This window comes from Triticum urartu, chromosome 1 (assembly GCF_003073215.2).
Source record: "Triticum urartu cultivar G1812 chromosome 1, Tu2.1, whole genome shotgun sequence".
Lineage (NCBI taxonomy): Eukaryota > Viridiplantae > Streptophyta > Magnoliopsida > Poales > Poaceae > Triticum > Triticum urartu.
This window is the reverse complement of record NC_053022.1, coordinates 446494697-446514781: the sequence shown is the minus strand read 5'-3', so window position 1 is coordinate 446514781 and position 20085 is coordinate 446494697. Positions and strand designations below refer to the sequence as shown.

The 20085-nt window shown below is 51.1% G+C and overlaps 1 protein-coding gene and 1 pseudogene across 1 annotated transcript; one reads left to right on the top strand and one right to left on the bottom strand.

Moving 5' to 3' along the window:
* The first annotated feature begins 2845 nt into the window (after positions 1-2845).
* LOC125517512 lies at positions 2846-15734 on the top strand (annotated as a pseudogene).
* Positions 15600-18468, bottom strand: LOC125517524 (uncharacterized protein At4g15545). Its single transcript, XM_048682728.1, has 9 exons — positions 17968-18468; positions 17730-17798; positions 17299-17355; positions 17100-17160; positions 16914-17006; positions 16600-16818; positions 16354-16396; positions 16015-16093; positions 15600-15926 (listed from the first exon to the last, which is right to left on the bottom strand). Exons 1-9 carry the CDS (start codon positions 18262-18264, stop codon positions 15834-15836), a joined length of 1011 nt encoding a protein of 336 aa, XP_048538685.1. The 5' UTR covers positions 18265-18468; the 3' UTR covers positions 15600-15833.
* Positions 18469-20085: the final 1617 nt, after the last annotated feature.

Below are 20085 nucleotides of genomic sequence, written 5' to 3'. Positions count from 1 at the left end.
ATTCAATTCATATGCACAACATTTTATTGATAAAGTGTGTGTTTTTTATTGACTCATAGTCTAGCATGGAGGGATACAATAATAACGAGTACACACCTAGCCTCTGCATAAATAGGATGCACAAAACCAACACGAAACACGCACCTAAACGATCACACCGGCAAAGAGCAAAGTCATACAAGGCCGAACCTATGTCTAGGCGGATGGAGAGAAAAAACCAAAGCAATGGAAACAACGACTGACAATATACAACAGTGACCGACACCAACCGTCCCTTGACAGCACAAGGACTCCAAGAAAGGCTCTCCAATGCAACGCCTCCAAGAAGGGAACGATGTTCAAGTGTCGCCATCGCCGAATCCAACAACCGAGATCAGATCATGGGTTTTCACCCTGGAGATCGTGGGTTTTCATCAGCGTAACGACGCAAAGAACTCCACCATTGCCAGGTATGCCCACCTAGAGTCAGACATAGGGTTTCACCTTGGAGCTCAAGACTCCGACCAATTGAAGTCATCCTATATTGTCTTCATCACTTTCCTCAATCCCAATAGATGCATATGTGTACGGTCCTTATGACGAGTGATGGCCAAGCCCCCATGAGTAGTAGGTTGACGAGATGCGATAAGAGCCTCTCATCACCACCTTGACGAAGTCTTTCACGAGGAGGAAGGACGGTGGCACCCACAAAATCCCGAGTAGGGGACACTCCGGAAGCCCCGCACCATCCTCACAAGTGGCAACAAATGACTAATCTGTATTATATGATATAGTTGATAGTTGCATGCACTGCCACTAGCTCCGCCGTCCTCGCCTATGGACGCAGATCATACATGTCGAAGTCCCTCAGATGACCATCGTCCAACCGACAACTGCCCAGTAGCATGCAGGCCATATTCACGGCATCATCGGACCTTGCGCCCAAGCCCGAGTGGAGGACCACCATGACCATCGCCTCCCTGCTGGGGAGGCGAGCGACAGCCGCGACAACCGCACTTGTCCACCACCTCAACTTGCCACGCATCAACACCAAAGAGTCACCCGAGGAGTAGCGTCCCTAGCATGGGTGGTCAACACCTCCCAGGTTGTATGCACCGCCCGGGCTGCGCGGGATGGAGGAAGAGGCAAGACACAACCATGGATGAGGAGAATCATATGTATTCTCGAAACAGGCTTTCGCCCTGCTTTATAGATAAAGCATACGTCCGTACAACCACGTCTCAAACAAAGTCATAAAAGAGAAAAGCTGGGGCCACAACACAAAGACGCCCAAATGAAAGAAACAGAAACGACAAAGGCCACCAGGGGCAAGCTACGAAGCAGGCGGGCAGGCGGGCGGAGAGCCGACGCGCGGTAGACACCAGGGCGTCCAGCAAGAGCTAAAGACGATCACGATCCCTCGGCCTAGCGAGCGGATGCCAGTACTGCAAGAAGGCAAGAAATTTGAAGAGCGAGTCAGAAGCACAACCCGGGAACACCCACTCAATCATATGTATTCCATGCTCCCATCCTCCTATCAAGGAAGATGACTGCGCCACAAGCGGCCACTTCCAACGATGAACGCTCCCTCTCTATGGCATCCATGAGCGGCGGCGGTAGGCACCATCGTGCCAATCTGGTCGTCCCCAACCATGCTTCCGTGGGATACGTGGAGCACCAGTGCCGCTACTGCAGCATCAGCCTTCACACCTCATCAAATGTCGCCCAAAGAGCCACCGGAGTGGAAGCCGCCACCATCATCAGCCTCGAGGACAAGCCCGACGGCGCTAGCCCGCGATGGCGAGGGGAGGTCTCACGAGAGGGTTTCCAGAAAAAAGGGATCAAGCCGCCACTCGAGTCGCCCACAAGGACGACGCGGGGTCTGTTTTTAATGCGTGATGTGTGTGTTTTCTTTTGGTAAAGGGAAGATATTAATATCAATTATATCTAGCCTCTGCATCAACACGACTTAAGATTTACTCAAGACATCAAAGATGCACATAACAAATTATGACAAATATAAAAAAGTGACCCGACATAACAGTTACAACAAACAACAACCACCACCACCATTAATGATGGCAACCCCAGACAACAAGAGGTGCTTCAGTAACAACGCCTCCAAGAAGTGCTCCATAGAGGTGCTTCAGTAACAACAGATCCAAGAAATGAATGGCGCACGAGCCAGGTTCAACTAATGAAGGTTGTACCTAGAGTTTTCATCTCTGAAACTCGTGCATATGCACTCAAAAAGCACCACCAGACATCGCTTTGTGCTGCCACCATCTGTCGACCCATCATCGCACAACCACACATATGTACCGTCCTAATATACCTAACCACACAATTATAACCATGTATGTGTACTTGTGTGCATTCAATTCCTTACATCAGCTAGGAATGTGCTGAATTGTTCAACTGCTCATAAGGCAAGCGGTTTTTACATGTTTGTAAGGGTGTGTCCAACGCTGATTCGTAAATTTGTTTTTGCATCTGTCCGCGGACTGAAAGGGGGGGAGGGGGGGGGGGGGGGGGGGGGGGGGGGGGGGGGGGGGGTCTGCTGACATGGGCAGTTGCGTAGCCAGCCCAACTACACGGAAGTCCGAAAAAAGTACGATCAAGTCCCGCATGGCCATACGATAGACGGACACGAATCCTTCCCTGTCGTGATGAAACTGTGCTCCTCGTGCCATCCGTACCATCAGAAACCGATCGATCGTAGCCCAAGAAACGTGCCTGCCTTTGCATTTGTGTAACAATCAATCGCGCACCCGCATGTACACAACTGTAGCCGATCGACAAGCTACCATTATTCCATTAATGCCTAAGGGGAGGAGGGGCTGAGCCATCTCCCATAAGAGGCGCACACACCGAAAGGCATAGCTCGAGCTCGAGTCAGGCATCAACTGGCAAGTTCGAAGCACCGCCTCCTTCCCATGGAGCAGGCGAGGAGGAAGAGTTCACGGTCATGGACGGCGGCCGTGGCCCTGGTGTCACTCTTTGCCGTAGTCGCCGTTGCCGCGGCGGGGGCGCCGGTGCCGAGGAGGATCCTGGTGGACACGGACATGGACACCGAGGACCTCTTCGCGCTGCTCTACGTCCTCAAGCAGGACCGGTCCAAGTTCGACGTCAAGGTAATTTGGTGCCATGCCACTCGTCGTCGCCGCGCTCACATGCATGCTGGAAATGGAATGTTCTGCTGACCCCGTCGGTAAGTTGTGATGTGAACCTACACTGTCTGTCGTAGGCCATTACCATCAACGCCAACGCATGGATCGACGCCGGCCACGGGGTCAACCAGCTCTACGACATCCTCTACATGATGGGCCGCGACGACATCGCCGTCGGCGTCGGCGGCGACGGAGGCATATCGGACGCCGGCGAGATACACCCCGACGTCGGCGGCTACCTCCCTCTCATAGACCAGGTACTACTAACAACATGAGAAATGCATTGATCGATGACTCGGCCGCCGGCATGCTACTCATTACCATTTACCGACATGTAAAAATACGTATGTACGGCAGGGCATGTCCACCGTCCACGGCGGGCGGCTGCCGGTACCGGCAGGCCATCCCCCCGGGAAGCCACGACGGGCGCCTGGACACCGACACCAACTCCGGCGTCCGGAGGGGCTTCCTCCCGCGGGGACCCCGGCAGTACGAGCCGCTCCGGCAGCCCACGGCGCAGCAGGTGATGGTGGACACGGTGTCGGCCGGCCCCACCACGCTGCTCCTCTTAGGGGCCCTGACCAACGCCGCGCTCCTCCTCATGGCGCACCCGCACCTGAGGCGCAACGTCGAGCGCGTCTACGTCTCCGGCGGCGGCGTGCGGGTGCCGGGGAACCTCTTCACCGCCGACGACACCAACCCATTCGCGGAGTTCAACATGTTCTGCGACCCCTTCGCCGCCTACGTGGTGCTCCACTCCGGCGTCCCCGTCACGCTCGTCCCACTCGACGCCACCAACAGAATCCCGGTCACCGAGGAGTTCTTCGCAGAGTTCGGCCGGCGATGGCAGAGCACGCCCGAGGCGCGCTACTGCTTCCAGTCGCTGGACCAGGTCCTGAGGAGACTCAGAAGGCCCGCGCCCGGCCTCCATGGCAGCACGGCAAGCTCTCAATTCAATTCAAACTCTTCCATTTTGTCCATCCTAGCTACACAAATATCTCAATTCATCAATTACTGCAGGGGTTTTACCTGTGGGATTCCTTTACCGTCGGTGTCGGTGTTAAAACCGGCAAATCTCGGCTAGGGGTACCGAACTGTGCGTCTAGGCCGGATGGTAACAGGAGGCAAGAAACACGATGTTTTACTCAGGTTCGAGCCCTCTTGATGGAGGTAAAACCTTACGTCCTGCTTGATTAATACCGAACACCCCCTAATCCAGGACTCCCTCAGTAGCCCCTGAACCAGACTTCAATGACGACGAGTCCGGCGCGTAGATTGTCTTCGGCATTGCAAGCCGGGTTCCTCCTTCAAATTCTTCATAAAAGTTTGTAAACACCAAGAGTAGTGTCCGGCTCTGCAAAATAAGTTTCCGCGTATTGCCACAGAGAGAATAATATTAACACAAATCTAATCTGCTGACGTATTCCGCAGCGTGACATCACACTACGGCCAAGCCTTTATTCGAATCGTTTTCACTTTTCCACCTCAGCGTGTTTTGCGAGGCGGTTTCCTTGGCACGTCTTGTCAAAGCAGAGATCGTGTCCCCCATTTACGGGATTCTCATCAATACGGACGTGGGTAACCCAACCGCGCCATTTATCACGGCGCTTGGGAGGCAAGCGAGTTTTACTAGGCTGGTGGGGATGCATAGTCGCATCCGCTCATATAAGGGGATAAGGATCCACCTTTTTACCTACGCCTTCTTCCTCCTTTGCCTATCCATCTTCTGTGCACCCGAGCTCCAGCGCCCAAGCCCGCACTTCCTACCTCAAACTTCTCCAACAATGTCCGGAGTGGGAGGCAAGTGGATGGTCTCCTCCATCACGGAGGGCCATGTCAAAAGGCTAAGGAAGGCCGGATACCTATCCAAAGACATCGCGCACCAGCTTCCTGAGGAGGGGCAGCTTCTCCCCACCCCAAGGCCCCATGAGAGGGTAATATTTCTTCCCCACTTCCTCCGCGGACTGGATTTTCCTCTCCACCCATTTGCCCGTGGGCTCATGTTCTACTATGGCCTAGATTTCCACGATCTGGCCCTGAACTTCATCCTCAATATCTCGGCGTTTATCGTCGTGTGCGAGGCTTTCCTCTGCATCCGCCCCCATTTCGGCCTCTGACTCAAGACCTTCAACGTCAAGCCAAAGGTGGTGCGCGGAAACCAGGCGGAGTGCGGAGGTGCCATGGCGGGCAAAATAGCCAACGTCCTATGGCTCGAGGGCTCCTTCGTGGAGACCTTGAAGGGGTGGCAGTCAGAGTGGTTTTACATCACCGAGTCACGCGATCCGAAGTGGATCGCAGCCCCTGAATTCCGATCCGGACCCCCTACACGGCTCACGTCCTGGAAGGAGACGGGCTTGTCGTGGGGCGACGAAGAAGAGGTGACCGGACTGCAAAAATGCATCCAGTCCCTGGTGAACAAGTAGCTCAAGCTTGTCAACGTAGTCCAGGTCATGCTCGTCCGCCGGATCCTTCCCTGTCAAGAACGGGACTTCAATTTGTGGGAGTTCAACCCGGCGCAACACCGAACTCTGAGCAGGCTCTTCGACACGACGTACGAAGATGTCTGGAAGGGGCTAACCAAAGGCGCCGAGGCTCCCACATCCACCTCCGAAGACCGCGGATTCAGCTCACAACGTCCTGTTGGCGAGGTAAAATATTTTCATCTTTTACAGGATGTTACGTTTTCTTCATAGTTTGACTCTATGCGGGATCTAAACTCCCTCACCTTTGACAGGATTGGCAGGCGAAGTCCGGACTGATTAACTGTCCGGCTCCCTTGCCCGAAGACCCAGCCCCTGCTCTCCTAGTGAAGCTGCTGGTTCCGGCACCTTATGTGGTGCCGGAGAAGAAGGCCAAGAAGAAGAAGGCCACGGGGACTCGAAAGAGTTCCCGGCATATGGTGGTGTCGGACTCATCGTCCGACGAGTCCGAGACACACTCCTCCCGTGAAGACGAGGAGGAGGAAGAAGAAACCTCTCCCCCTCCAGCGGGGGGAGGAAAGAAGAGGAGGCCACCCCAGTAGGGGAGGCCGAGGGGTCCAAGAAGAGGAAAACCCCTCCGCCGGACTACGCCCCCGACGCCGACGAGGACGAAGAGGAGTGGCCGGACAGGGCCAAGCGTCCGGCGAAATCGTAAGTGTTCGGATACCAGAGTAACTCGTGATATTCCTTTTGTTGCACAGCTTTCCCTGATATCGAATATAATCATGCAGCCCGCCCAAGGACGGGCTCAACGAGTCGTCGAGCGGCTCCCTGGATTCATCGGACGTGAATTCAGTTCCGCCCGCTGCCTCCCCCTGTGCTGTGGATGACGCCGAAGTGGCGTCGCGACAAGCTCCGGGGCAAGAGGAGGTGGTCCAGGAGGAGCCGCGAGGCGACCTCCCGGACTCCAGGAGTAAAGGGGACAAGACCCCCTAGGGCTCCAAGTCCGGCTTTAAGCCAGACACCGCGCCGGAATCATCAACGGTTCTGGACCACGGCAGGCGAACTCCTGCCAAGAGGAGCAAGCCTATTGAGCCGGCGTCCTCCGCCCAACCGGAGGCGCCGGACAATCTGCTGGAGGTGCTTAAGGGCGCCTCCATCGACGAGGAGCACCGTACCATTATGAGTACGGTGGTCCAGAAGGTTCAGTCCGCCAAAAGAGGACTGACTAAAGCTTGTGCTAGCCTTCTAACAGGCTTCGAGGTAAGTAAAAATATGTAAAAATATTACCGCATAGACAGTAGCCCCTGATACTCTGTTTGGCGTTCGGAAAGAAAAGCCGAATAGAGGATCTATTAAATATCGCAGGAGTCTAACTAAAAAGGAGTCAATATACGTATGCAGGCTTCGCTGCTGGCCACCGCCGCACAGACTGCGGAGGTGGATGCCCTGAAGCAGGGCCTCGAGCGGACCGAGCAAGAGCTCGGCCTTGCCAAACGGCAGCTCGAGGAGAAAGAAGGTAAGAGATACCTTATAGAAAAAATGCCTATAAGAAGACACGATTGCAAAAAATGACAGGAGTATACTGCTTATTGTAGGGGCCACAGCTGAGGTGGCGACCCTCAAGCAGGCGCTGTCCGAGGCCAAGAAGAGAGCGGCCACGGAGCACGCCGAGCGGGAGAAATTTGAGGCGCAGGTTGGTGAGGTGCAGCAAGAGCTTCAGGCTCTCATGAAAAAACATGAGAGTTTGGAGCTCGACTCGAAGACGCGAGCGTCCGAGCTTGCTGCGGCCCTTAAAACTGCCAAATCTGCCAAGGCCGAAACCCAGAAGGCCCTCCAGGAATTGGATGCGGTGAAGAAGATAGCGGCGGGTAAGGCATTCTCTATGCAAAGCAGACATATAAAAGTAAACTACTTGTTACTTACCCGAATCCGGAGCTCTCCAGGGGCATTCGCAGATCTTCCCCGCAGCGTATCCGATGCCGCCGCATTCTACCAAGCCGAGGAAGGCAGCTCGACGGAGAAGGTGTTCTGGTCTCAGTACACTGAGGCCGGACACCCTGTGCCCTTGAGCGACCATCTGAAGCAGCTGGTCGAGCTCCACAAGGCGGCCGAACAGGCCCTGAAGGGCTTCATAGTTCGGCTGTGGCCTGGAGAGGCCCTGCCTGGGAGCTACTTCGGACTAGTGCGGCGGCTGGTGGAGGCTTGTCCAAGGCTCGAGGTCATCAAGCGCTCCGTCTGCATCGAAGGTGCCCGTAGGGCCCTTGCCTGTGCAAAGGTGCACTGGGGTAAGCTGGACGGTGAGAAGCTTGTGAGGGACGGGCCGCCGCCGGGGAAGGAGCATCACAAGCCCGAGAACTATTACAAGGATGTTCTGGCTGGTTCCCGCCTTATGGCGGATGAATGCACCAAGAATGTAATTTTTGAATGAACTCGCTCGTGTTATCCTGTGCGCTGAAAACTTGTTCATATGCGCTAAGCAATGCTTGAATTTAAAATATTACTTTCTGTGCGGCCGTTTATCAGAAAATTGAGAGATGGTCAGTCGTCGGCTTCTGCCCCCATGCCACTAGTGCTGGGGTGTTCGGGATAAACCTGAGCGCTCTTTTTTCCATGATTGGGTCCGTCGAGGGAGGCGCTCAGCACAACGAACAAGGCAATCGGACTATAATGCTTGAACACTCTCACTTAGCCATAGAACTCTATAATTTTAAATTTCGGCGAAGCCCCTAGTATTCGGAAGACCGAGTTCGGGGCGCTATCCACGCCTTGGCCGGACAAAGCCGGTTCCTCGCTTGAAGCGGCATAAGTCTTTAAGGACTCGAAAAACCTCTCGAACAGCGACCGGTCTCTTGCCTCATCATGACAGTCAGTTTTAGCTTTCTCTACTGAGGTGCTCAGCCCAGCTCAACTGGGGCACAATCGCAATAGTTCTCCTAATGCTACCTTAGCCAATATAGCGGAACATAAGGCACCAAAACATAGGAGCCGGGCAAACCCAACTATTGACCCAAATCATGATTCGGAGCCGATGCATATAGTGCTATAAGTTCGGGGTGCCGCACTTGTGAAAGTGTACGGACTTCTCACGCCATATTGATGGGTACTTAAGCCCCTGGCGTATTTTTGTCATACCACAGTGTACGGATGCAACATGTTATTGATAAACATATATATAAAAAGAGGATAATGCAAAAAATAGACAAAAAACTATGCATTGTTTATAGAAAGGCTGCTATGAAAGCGGAACGATACAAATAGTGCGATGAGCAAAAGAAATTGGACTATTTAACATGTCCTGGCCAAGGGCAGGTCGCGGAATTGTATTAAAAAACAGGTATACTGCTCGCAATAGAGACCACCTGGGAGTTCCATAACGCGGCATGGCTTGTCTGCTTTCCTGGATCTTGCATCGTTTGTGCGGCAGTTGAATTGCCGAACGGGTCATCCGAAGTATGGAGTCCTGAGAGTAAGAGAAAAAAAGAAAAAAAAAGGAATACGGCAGCCCCTGATGCGGTTTAAGCCGTATTTCGGGCGTGCCGTGATAGTGCCCCTTCCCCTGTGCCCATGGTATTTCAAGAGCGTAGTTATGTACGCGAAGCACTGGTTTCGCTATATCACGAGGGCTAGGGTTGGGGCCGCATTGCTACGCTAGCTCAGAACGTGCCAGGCGGTCTTGTTGTAGGGTACTCCTGGCGTGCTTGACAGTGTCTGGCTTTTTGAAGGCCGAACTGGAGAACTTCCTAGAGAGGCTGCCTTGTACTTCTGCTGCGAGCGCTGCCGTGTGATCCTCCATTCGGAGGGAGCGTTCAGTGTTCCCATTGACCGTGATTACTCCTCTAGGGCCTGGCATCTTGAGCTTGAGGTATGCATAGTGCGGTACCGCGTTGAATTTTGCGAATGCGGTTCCCCCGAGCAGTGCGTGATAGCCACTACGGAACGGGACTATGTCGAAGATTAACTCCTCGCTTCGGAAGTTATCCGGAGATCCGAAGACTACTTCCAGTGTGACTGAGCCTGTACAGTTGGCTTCTACACCTGGTATGACGCCTTTAAAGGTCGTTTTGGTGGGCTTGATCCTCGAGGGATCTATGCCCATTTTTTGCACTGTATCCTGGTAAAGCAGGTTCAGGCTGCTGCCGCCGTTCATGAGGACTCTTGTGAGATGAAATCCGTCAATGATTGGGTCTAGAACCAATGCGGCGAAGCCGCCGTGGCGGATGCTAGTGGGGTGGTCCCTTCGATCAAAGCTGATCGGGCAGGAGGACCATGGGTTGAACTTTGGGGCGTCTGGCTCTATCGCATATACGTCCCGTAACGCACGCTTCCGCTCCCTCTTGGGGATGTGGGTTGCGTATATCATGTTCACCGTCCGCACTTGCGGGGGAAATCCCTTCTGTCCACTGTTGTTCGGCGGCCTGGGCTCCTCCTCCTCGTCGCTATGCAGCCCCTTGTCTTTGTTTTCGGCTCTTAACTTGCCTGCCTGCTTAAACACCCAACAGTCTCTGTTGGTGTGATTGGCTGGCTTTTCGGGGGTGCCATGTATCTGGCACAAGCGGTCGAGTATTCGGTCCAAACTGGATGGGCCCTGAGTATTTCTTTTGAATGGCGTTTTCCGTTGACCGGATTTGTAGCCTCGGAATCCGGCATTAACTGCCGTATCCTCGTTGCTGTCGCTGTTAACGCGGCGCTTTTGTTTGTTCTGACGCGACCTGTCGCTTTTGTCCTTGGTATTCGAATTACCAGGGTTCTTGGTTAAATTGTTGCTGCGAGCTAGCCAGCTGTCTTCTCCCGCGCAAAAGCGGGTCATGAGTGTCGTGAGGGCTGCCATAGATTTCGGCTTTTCCTGTCCCAGGTGCCGGGCAAGCCACTCGTCACGGATATTATACTTGAAGGCCGCTAAGGCCTCTGCGTCCGGACAGTCGACTATCTGGTTTTTCTTTGTTAGAAACCGTGTCCAGAATTGCCTGGCCGATTCCTCTGGCTGCTGAATTATGTGGCTTAGGTCATCGGCGTCCGGTGGTCGCACATAAGTGCCTTGGAAGTTGTCAAGGAATGCGGCTTTCAGGTCCTCCCAAGAACCAATTGAGTCTGCTAGCAAGCTGTTAAGCCAATGCTGGGCCGGTCCCTTAAGTTTGAGTGGGAGGTCTTTGCTGGCGTGTAGATCATCACCGCGGGTCATGTGGATATGAAGGAGATAATCCTCGATCCATACCGCAGGATCTGTTGTGCCATCGTACGATTCGATGTTTACGGGTTTGAAACTCTCAGGGATTTTATGATCCATTACTTCATCTGTGAAGTATAGTGGGTGTGCGGCGCCTCTGTATTGGGCTATATCACGACGCAGCTCGAAGGAGCTTTGTCTGTTGTGTTCGGCCCGGCCGGATTTATTGCATCCGGAGTGACGATCACCGTCATGTGTCGTGGGGCGCCTGCGCGATCCGTAGATCGATCTTGTTTGCCTTGCCTTGTCCTCCAGTATGTCGCGCAGGTCGAGCGCATTTTCCCATGCCTTAGTATGCTTGACGCGGCGTCGGGGCATGGCTTGAGCGGAGGGCCAAGAGGCCTCTCTGTCGCGGCCACGAGGTGGCCGGTTGGCCATGTCATGAGCTGGTGATGTAGGTGCTTCCTCCTCTAGTCGGGGTAGCAGCCTGCGCTTTGGGTAACTATTGGAGGGGCGTTCGAGTTCATACTCTTCGGCCGCAAGGACTTCAGTCCATCTGTCAGCTAGCAAATCCTGATCAGTTCTAAGCTGTTGCTGCTTTTTCTTGAGGCTGCTTGCCGTGGCCATAAGCCTGCGTTTAAAACGCTCTTGTTCGGCGAGATCCTCTGGCACGATGAACTCGTCGTCGTCGAGGCTTGCCTCGTCTTCGGAGGGAGGCGTATAATTATCGTCCTCAGCCTCTTGGTCCGCCGCCCTCTCGTGAGGGTTGGCTTCTCTGTCCTCCTGTGCTGAATCTTGCTGGAGGGGGTGTTCTTCGGCGCTGTCCGGAGTAGTATTATCTCCCGTGCCGGAATCACCGTTTTTGCTTTGGCGGGATTTAGAGCGGCGCCGCTGACGCCGGCGCTTGGGCTATTTTTTAGAGGTATCGTCCCCCGCTGTTCCATCGCCATCTCCATCCTTTGGAGTGTCCACCATATATATGTCATATGACGAGGTGGCCTTCCAGTGCCCTACAGGTGCTGGTTCTTGTTCGTCTCCTGCATCGTCGTCCATGCCGTCGATGTCTTCGGAGTCGAAGTCAAGCATGTTGGTTAAGTCGTCGACAGTGGCTACGAAGTGGGTGGTGGGTGGGTTTTGAATTTCTTCATCGTCCGTATCCCAACCTTGCTGACCGTAGTCCGGCCAGGGCTCTCCTGATAAAGAGAGAGATTTTAGAGAATTCAGGATGTCGCCGAAGGGCGAGTGCTGAAAGATGTCCGCGGCGGTGAACTCCATTATCGGCGCCCAATCGGATTCGATCGGCAGGGCGCGGGGGGCTCGGAGTTCGGAGAGGAATCCGGCTCCTCGGAGTCACGGGCCATGCGGAGTGCGGGGCTGGAGTTCGGCTCGATCGCCTCTGAGATCGCAGCCCCTGAGGCAGCGTCCAATTGCTGATCCTCGATCGGCGCAGTAGGCTCCGAATAAATGGTCGGAACCGATGCGTGTGCGGCCTCCAAGGCGCTGTTCGGCGGCAGAGCTATATCATGCCCATCGAGATAGTGCGGCGCGCTTGGCTGTGGCTCGAATCCGTCGAAGATCAAGTCCCCGCGGATGTCAGCCATATAGTTTAGGCTTCCAAACCTGACCTGATGGCCAGGGGCGTAGCTTTCGATCTACTCAAGGTGGCCAAGCGAATTGGCCCGCAGTGCGAAGCCGCCGAAGACGAAGATCTGTCCGGAGAGAAAAGTCTCACCCTGGACTGCATCGTTGTTGATGATCGAAAGAGCCATCGGGCCTAAAAGCGACGACACATAGGAACTCTCAATGAAAGCACCAATGTCGGTGTCAAAACCGGCGGATCTCAGGTAGGGGGTCCCGAACTGTGCGTCTAGGCCGGATGGTAACAGGAGGCAAGGAACATGATGTTTTACCCAGGTTCGGACCCTCTTGATGGAGGTAAAACCCTACGTCCTGCTTAATTAATATTGATGATATGGGTAGTACAAGAGTAGATCTACCACGAGATCAAGGAGGCTAAACCCTAGAAGATAGCCTATGGCATGATTGTTGTATGATGAAGTTGTCCTACGGACTAAAACCCTCCGGTTTATATAGACACCGGAGAGGGTTAGGGTTACACAAAGTCGGTTACAATGGTAGGAGATCTTGAATATCCGCATCGCCAAGCTTGTCTTCCACGCCAAGGAAAGTCCCATCCGGACACGGGACGAAGTCTTCAATCTTGTATCTTCATAGTCCTGGAGTTCGGCTGAAGGTATAGTCCGGCTACCCGAACACCCCCTAATCTAGGACTCCCTCAGTCGGTGTGGCGATCTCTAGCATGGGCAATGGCGAGGTCAATGGCGGAAACGACTTTGCTGAGCTAGAGTACATGAACATCACGGTGATCACTTCCAACAAGCCGTACGGTGCGCGCGACGGCTCGAACCCGTTTTTCGACGGCCGTTCGACACCTAAGTTTGGTCTGAAGGAGGGTGGAGTTCACAGTGGCCATGTCCAGACTGGGATCAGAGATAGCTTCTGCCTGGTGGAGGGAAGCAACACAGGAAGATGCCAGGTACTCCCTCCGTTCCAAATTACTCGTCGCAGAAATAGATGTATCTAAAACTAAAATACATCTAGATACATCCATACCAATGACAAGTAATTCGGAACAGAAGGAATAGTTATCATTAACTTGTATTTCCTTTTGAAAAAAGGGTGGAACCCCCGGCCTCTGCATCGATGGATGCACACAACCTGCAGTCAGTTATTGCAAATTTTACAAGCATAAAAAAGGTCCCAAAGGCAAAACAAAAAGGCGGACATTAACTTGCATTTCTCCTTATGTATAGGATGGGTACACCAAGGAAGTGGCTGGTTCAGAAGGAGTTTGGGTTGAGTTGCCACGAGCGCAAAGCCAAACACGGATAACAATAGCACGCTTGATAGGGAATTTTTCAAGAGCTTCCTAGAGGTGAGCAGTATATATGCATGATTGACAGTTGGCATGCATTTGGAGTAGTATCTAAAAGATTGCAGCATTCAAATTTAATTAAACAGTTTGAACACGTATCGTGTATGAGAAATCATATGCATAAATTTTAACTGAACTCTTTCCTTCACCAGGTCCTAAATCTCCCTAGGCAATCAGGTCGCTTTAACATCAGTAAACAGTTCCCATTTTACAGAGAAGTCCTTTATAAGCCAGATTTCATGAACGTGAGCAGGGGAAAGCCAGTTATTTTTGACATGGACATGAGCCCTGGAGATTTTATTTCCCTTATATATCTCTTGAAGACACCAAGAGAAGCTATAGATGTAAAGGTGAGGCAAAATATTACCTTAATTGAAAATCTGTTGAAGGGACATTATGCAACAGCAAAAATTTCTAATAAAGACTACTTTACTAACATATTCTAGGGGGTTTTGGTCAACGGCAACGGCTGGGCGAACATCGCAACCATCGATATCGTTTATGACATTCTACATATGATGGGCCGCGATGACATTCCAGTTGGCCTTGGCAATACCACTGCATTGGGCAACCCAACCCTTGGTTGCGACAATGCCTATGCTATTCCCTTGGGCAGTGGTGGATTTATCGACTCAGATACATTGTATGGACTGGCTCGGTTATTGCCAATAAGCCCTAGAAGGTAAAGAAAAAATTCCGCATTCACTTCATTTGAACAAAAATGTGACGATGGCACGGAATATTGACACAGGTACACTCCTGAAAGCTCAGATGATCCGGAGCATCGGCAGCCACTGGCTTTTGAAGTGTGGCAGTCTGTCAGGAGGCAACTTTGTCCAGGTGACAAGATCACTCTTCTTACCAGTGGACCTCTCACCAATTTGGCCAACATTTCACTCTGTGATAGAGGTCAGTATGCTCCCTATCTCCAGACCTCTATAGTTTTGACCCAATATCTGTGAACACTGACCTTGCTCAACACATTTTCTCCATGTGCAGAGAGTTTATGTTGTTGGAGGGCTCATCAGAGATGGAGGTCATGAGAAGGGGAATGTGTTCACTGTTCCATCGAACAGATACGCAGAGTTCAACATGTTTCTTGATCCTCTGGCTGCAAAAACAGTCCTGGAATCCAATCTGAATATCACACTCATTCCCCTTGCCGCGCAACGAAAAGCTGCTTCATTTGAGTCTGTCCTGGAAGCCTTGGAGCAAACCCAGCAAACTCCCGAGTCAAAGTTTGTCCGAGAGTTATTTGCATTATTGAAGGAACTTCGGATCAAAGAGAAGCTCTATCATCATGTGGTAACTGACTGCAAATCACCTTGTTTCCCTGCGCACATACTTGATGCTCCGTGTAACTTTTCAAAATTAGTTTCATTTCATATATAATAATTATCTACAAATGTTCATGTTTTCAGGATATATTTTTGGGAGAAGTTCTTGGTGCGGTTTACATGGTTCAAGGATCTGACCTGAAATCCACAGTAATGCCCAAGCGAATAAGCGTCGTTGCCAACACAACGAAAAGCACAGATGGGCAGATTGTGATCAGCAATCAGAGTTCAAATCTGGTGCATGTGTTAAGTGATTTCAATGGTGATATATATTACAATCGATTGGCAAATTCTTTAGCGAACAAGAAGCAATCCGCCATTATTGCGAACTTCGAAGAACAAAAGGCAATTTGGAGCAGGCTGCCAGATAATTCAGGGCCTAAACATACCAAATTCTTATAGTAGTACTGCTACAAGGGAATAAAGATTACTGCCAAAAGCTCCACCTGGAGCACAGAATATTTAATCGTCTTAGCAAAATAAAATAAAAAATAGGTGGGCTCCATTGATTCTGGCACTAGAGAGAAAGCAATATCATCATAAATTTAAGAGGGGAAGAAGCATTGCCTCTAAATTGCAAACTTCTGCATTTGTATTAATATGTAAAGGTTCTAGCTTACAGACAATCCATGACTTTACATTGACTGCAACAAGAATTTTTAAAAACTATATATCCGAAATCTGCAATGATAGCAGGTGACTTCTACAGATATTAAATACAATAAATAACAAATATATTAATCACAAATGCCAGTAAAACCTGGCTCACAGTTAACCATGGGAAAAGATTCAGATTGTAGAACTCTAATGATGAGTGCGAGTAATTAGACTCTCAAAGATGGTGTACAAGTCACTGTTTTCAGGTCCAAATATCGCATCAGCTTTTCTTAGTGTATCCTGCAGAAGTCACAAAAGCTTTAGTGAGCACCAGAAAAATATATCAAGGACATGATAATACTTGATACATAGCAGAGAAACAGTATACCTCTCTGGTCTGCTTGTGTGCATTCAGTTCCTTCACATTGGCTAGGAATGCGCTGAACTGCTCATAAGACAAGCGGTTTCTGCATGGTTGTTAAGTAGAGGTCAAGAGGGCAGTAGAGGTATTCACCCATACTAGTAGTGAATAGCCATAAACATTTTACGTACTCCAAAAGGAAAAGCATTCAAAAGCTTGTACATAAAAGCGGAGACCCAACAATGATTTACAAGTATATTAGAAAAGGAAGGTAAACATAACAAATGGTATATCCACTTCCTGCCTAATAACAGATTGAAATAATGTGTGTTCCAGAGTCGAGCTCATTTACACACATATATATACCTGACTTGGCGAAAGAACTCTTTCCCATCAACTCGTGTTCGTCCTGAAACAAATGCACAAATAATTAAGCAGAATAAATAACTGATAATTTATGAACCAGCATTATGTCCTTAAGAATCACAGCTGTATTCATTTATTATAAACTTCTAGAGATTATACAGACCCAGGTGTTCATATTTTTTCACATGAAGGAAGCAAGTATTTTACAGATAACATAATCTAACTACCCAAGCTATCAAAGCTAACCTGTTGGACTTGGTGTGTCAAATGGAGATGTCATTGCGCTATGGCTACTGGAAAAGACCGAAGACCTGTCATCGAGCCTGTTCATTGACGCAATCGAGATTGAATGTCTCCTTGGTGGTGAAAGTGGTGCATAACCCCTTGGAGGTGAGCCTGGAGGAGTAAGCTTTGGTGTACTGTTGTACGATGGCATATATACATGCGAGCGGGGTGGCCTAGGTTCTGTGAGTGTAAAAGGGTGTTATCTGTTGAATATTAGTGAGAAAAAGTTCACATTCAATAGTGTGAACCAACTGAGAAGTGGCTAGTGCGTGTACCATCTGGCTCAGCATGGCTACTTTCCTCTGAAGCAGAACTTGCAGTTTCAAACAACTGTGATGATTTAGAAGTTGTAAATGCTGAATCGTCATCTGATAAAATCCACAAGTCAAGTTAATTCTTGTGGTCTAAATATGATCTCGTGCAGTACAACTAGGACAAGAACCATGAAAATTCTGCAGTACCTCCGACATATGGCGCGGGGGAGAAATTCGATGTTTCGGTGAGCTTAGCCTTGGGAATGTTCTACAGGAAAGTATTATAACAGAAAAATTACTTGCTATGCAGATGAATTCTAAGAAAAATCAGGAGAAGAATTCCAGAGTCATTGCTGGGCTACTGCAGGAACTAAACCATTATAACATATAAATGCAGGCAACTTACTGGTTTGTCATCATCTTCCTGAAGTGACTGCATAAGCGTCTTCTTGAAAACTTCCAACTGCGTAACCAAGCAGGAGGAACAAACAGAAAGCAAAGCACGCAATCTTTAGACTCTGAAATCGTAAAGAGGAAACCTCTGTACAGGCTACAGCAGGAGAGAACTTGTGGCATTTTCATACTAACAAGTTGATTTACTTGCATATAATTTGCTATCCACCCTTTGTCGGGAAAAATATATAATTTGCAATCCAGGCCATGAGTAACGACTACACCAGTCGGCATAGGTGACCTCAACAAGTCAAAAATACTACGTATAATTGATATACTGATAAATTTAAGACTGTGTCATTGATATATAGGCATATAGCAGACAGGCATTTCTCGAATTTTGATTCAAAAATGCAGTGCAACAGTATGTCCTGGTCCTGTTACCTTGGCGACATCTCTGTTGAGCTTGTTGACGGTGTTTGACAGCGTCGCCTTCTCTTTCAGCAGCGTCTCCTGCAACCAAAAGACAGAGAAACATCATTTTGTCAATTCGCACTGGAGCACTGATCAAACAGCCAAGAAGTCACCGGCTGAGAAGTGAGCCTGGATGGCCTGGACCACTTGAGGCTTGTCAGCGAAAGCCGAGCTCAGCAAGCCACCGCCGCGGACAAACTGTGATTACCTTGTCGTCCTCGGCGCGGCTGAGGCGGTCGGTGGCGAGCGCGAGCGCGGACTCGAGCTGCTCGACGCGCTCGCGGAGGTCCTCGGCGGCGTCGTCGCGCCGGGCGAGCTGCGCGCGGAGCCCCGCGGCCTCCGCCTCGAGGCGGCCGACGCGGGACGCGAGCGCGATGGAGGTGATCTTGCGCGCCACGTCCAGCTGCTCGAACGGGTCCGCCGGCAGCACGGCCGCCAGCTCCTCCGGCAGCCCGAAGCCCGCCGCCACGGCCGCCACGGGCGCGTCCTCCCCCTCGTCCGACATCACTGCTCCTCCGTGCTGCCGAACCTCCGCCTAACTCTGTCTTCCTCGTCGCCTCGCCCCCCGGTGCATGGTGGGAGTGTTATCTAGGAGAGGGGAGGGAGGCTAGCCGCGGGGGATGAGGATCACGGGACGGGAGGGAGCGCGGGGTTTCTGTGGTGGTGGTGGCCGCGACCGGGAGGCCGTGGGCTTGGGTCGGGCTTTGGAGGCTTCCTCCCTCGTCGCTCTCGTCTCGTGCGTGATGTATGTGCAGCCAGGGCGGGTGGGCTGGGGTCGCCTCGGTCGTGGGGTAATAAGGCTCGCCGCGTTTCGGCGAGGCGGCGTGTGGATCCGGGCGACGCCTCTCCGTTACTCCGGCGCCGGTGCATGGATTGCTGGGGCTGTACTTTAATCTGGACGGCCATTCGGCACGTTTGGTAATGCAGGGCTCTTTTTTGTGTGTGTGTTCAAACCTGGGAGCTTTTATTCAACGAAAGAACTCCTTAGATCATCAGCCAATAAACTGGTGAGCAAGAAGGAAGGTCTCGAGTCAGTCCAATTCTCGATGACCATCAGCGTGCAAGCATGTTTTGCATAAAGATGGGCCGATACATTGGCCGCTCTGGATACATATTGAACATCAAACAAATCAAAAGATAAAGCAAGCTCTCCAACTTCTAGAGGTAAAGGTGCCATCATAGAAAAACTATTGTGGCGATTTTTCCAAAGATTAATAATCTCCAGGCAGTCCGTCTCCATAATCACATGTGTGAAACCGCGCAGATTTGCAAATATAACACCATCACGGAGTGCCAAGGTCTCACCAATAAATGGATCCGTCACTCCAACATGTGGTTTGCTCCATGCACCCAGCAAAGCGTTGCTTGAACGGGCAACCCCCTGCACCCACTTTATCTGAGTCCATATTCAGTGCCGCATCAGTATTAATTTTAACCACACCAGGATCAGGAGGTCGCCACCCATGACCTGGGAGTATCGAAGCATGGGCCTGTGGGATTTCCAACAAGGCCAGGTCCTCTCTGATGCGCCGAACCGAAGAGAAAGGATCCAACTGATCATCATCATGCGTGATTCTGTTTCTTGAGTGCCATATCGTCCACATAACTGAGATCATTTGAGCCCTCTCAATATCTGAAAAATGATCATCACAAATGATATCACAAGACCAGGTACTAGGATGCAAGCGCGGCCTCCGAGTGCCAAAAAGAGCAAAGGCTTGCTCCCAAAATAGCTTAGCGTGAGAGCAATGCATTAGTGCATGCATTAAGTCCTCATTCATAGCATGGCAGACATTGCATCTGCTTATAACTTTGATGTGACGACGCCGCAGAGTGCTTTCATCTGGTAGGATTCCCCTAATGACTCGCCACCAGAACACACGTACCTTCGGCAGTACCTTGAGCTTCCATAATTTCTTCCACATATGCTCGTTTGTCTGTGAGGTATTGGTAACCGTCCCTTCATCTAGAGCAATTCGCTCGTTCCGATTCACAAGAGCACGGTACGCAGATTTGACAGAGTAGATGCCACTTCTTTCATGGGCCCAAGCTTGAAAATCATCCCCACCACCCCGTCGTAGTGGGATATTCAGAATTGCATCGGCATCAGGGGCTATGAAGGTGTCTCGGATTAGCTCCCTTCGCCAAGTCCAATTATTAGTATCAATCAACTCATCAACAGTAGCCAGTGTGGTTCCTCCTGGCATAACCGTTGGGGCAAGGGTGGAGAGACCGGGTATCCATTGGTCGTTCCAAATGGAGATAGAGCTCCCGTCACCCACCCTCTTAACCAGCCCTGTTTGAAGCCCTCCTCTTCCTGCCACTA

Excerpts from the sequence above, each read along its gene's own strand:
- LOC125517524 (XM_048682728.1), bottom strand. The coding sequence starts at position 18,264 with ATGTCGGACGAGGGGGAGGACGCGCCCGTGGCGGCCGTGGCGGCGGGC. Across the intron at positions 17,007-17,099 it reads CCCCGCGCCATATGTCGGAG|ATGACGATTCAGCATTTACA; the intron begins GTACTGCAGAAT and ends GGATTTTATCAG. Across the intron at positions 16,094-16,353 it reads GAGTTCTTTCGCCAAGTCAG|AAACCGCTTGTCTTATGAGC; the intron begins GTATATATATGT and ends ACAACCATGCAG.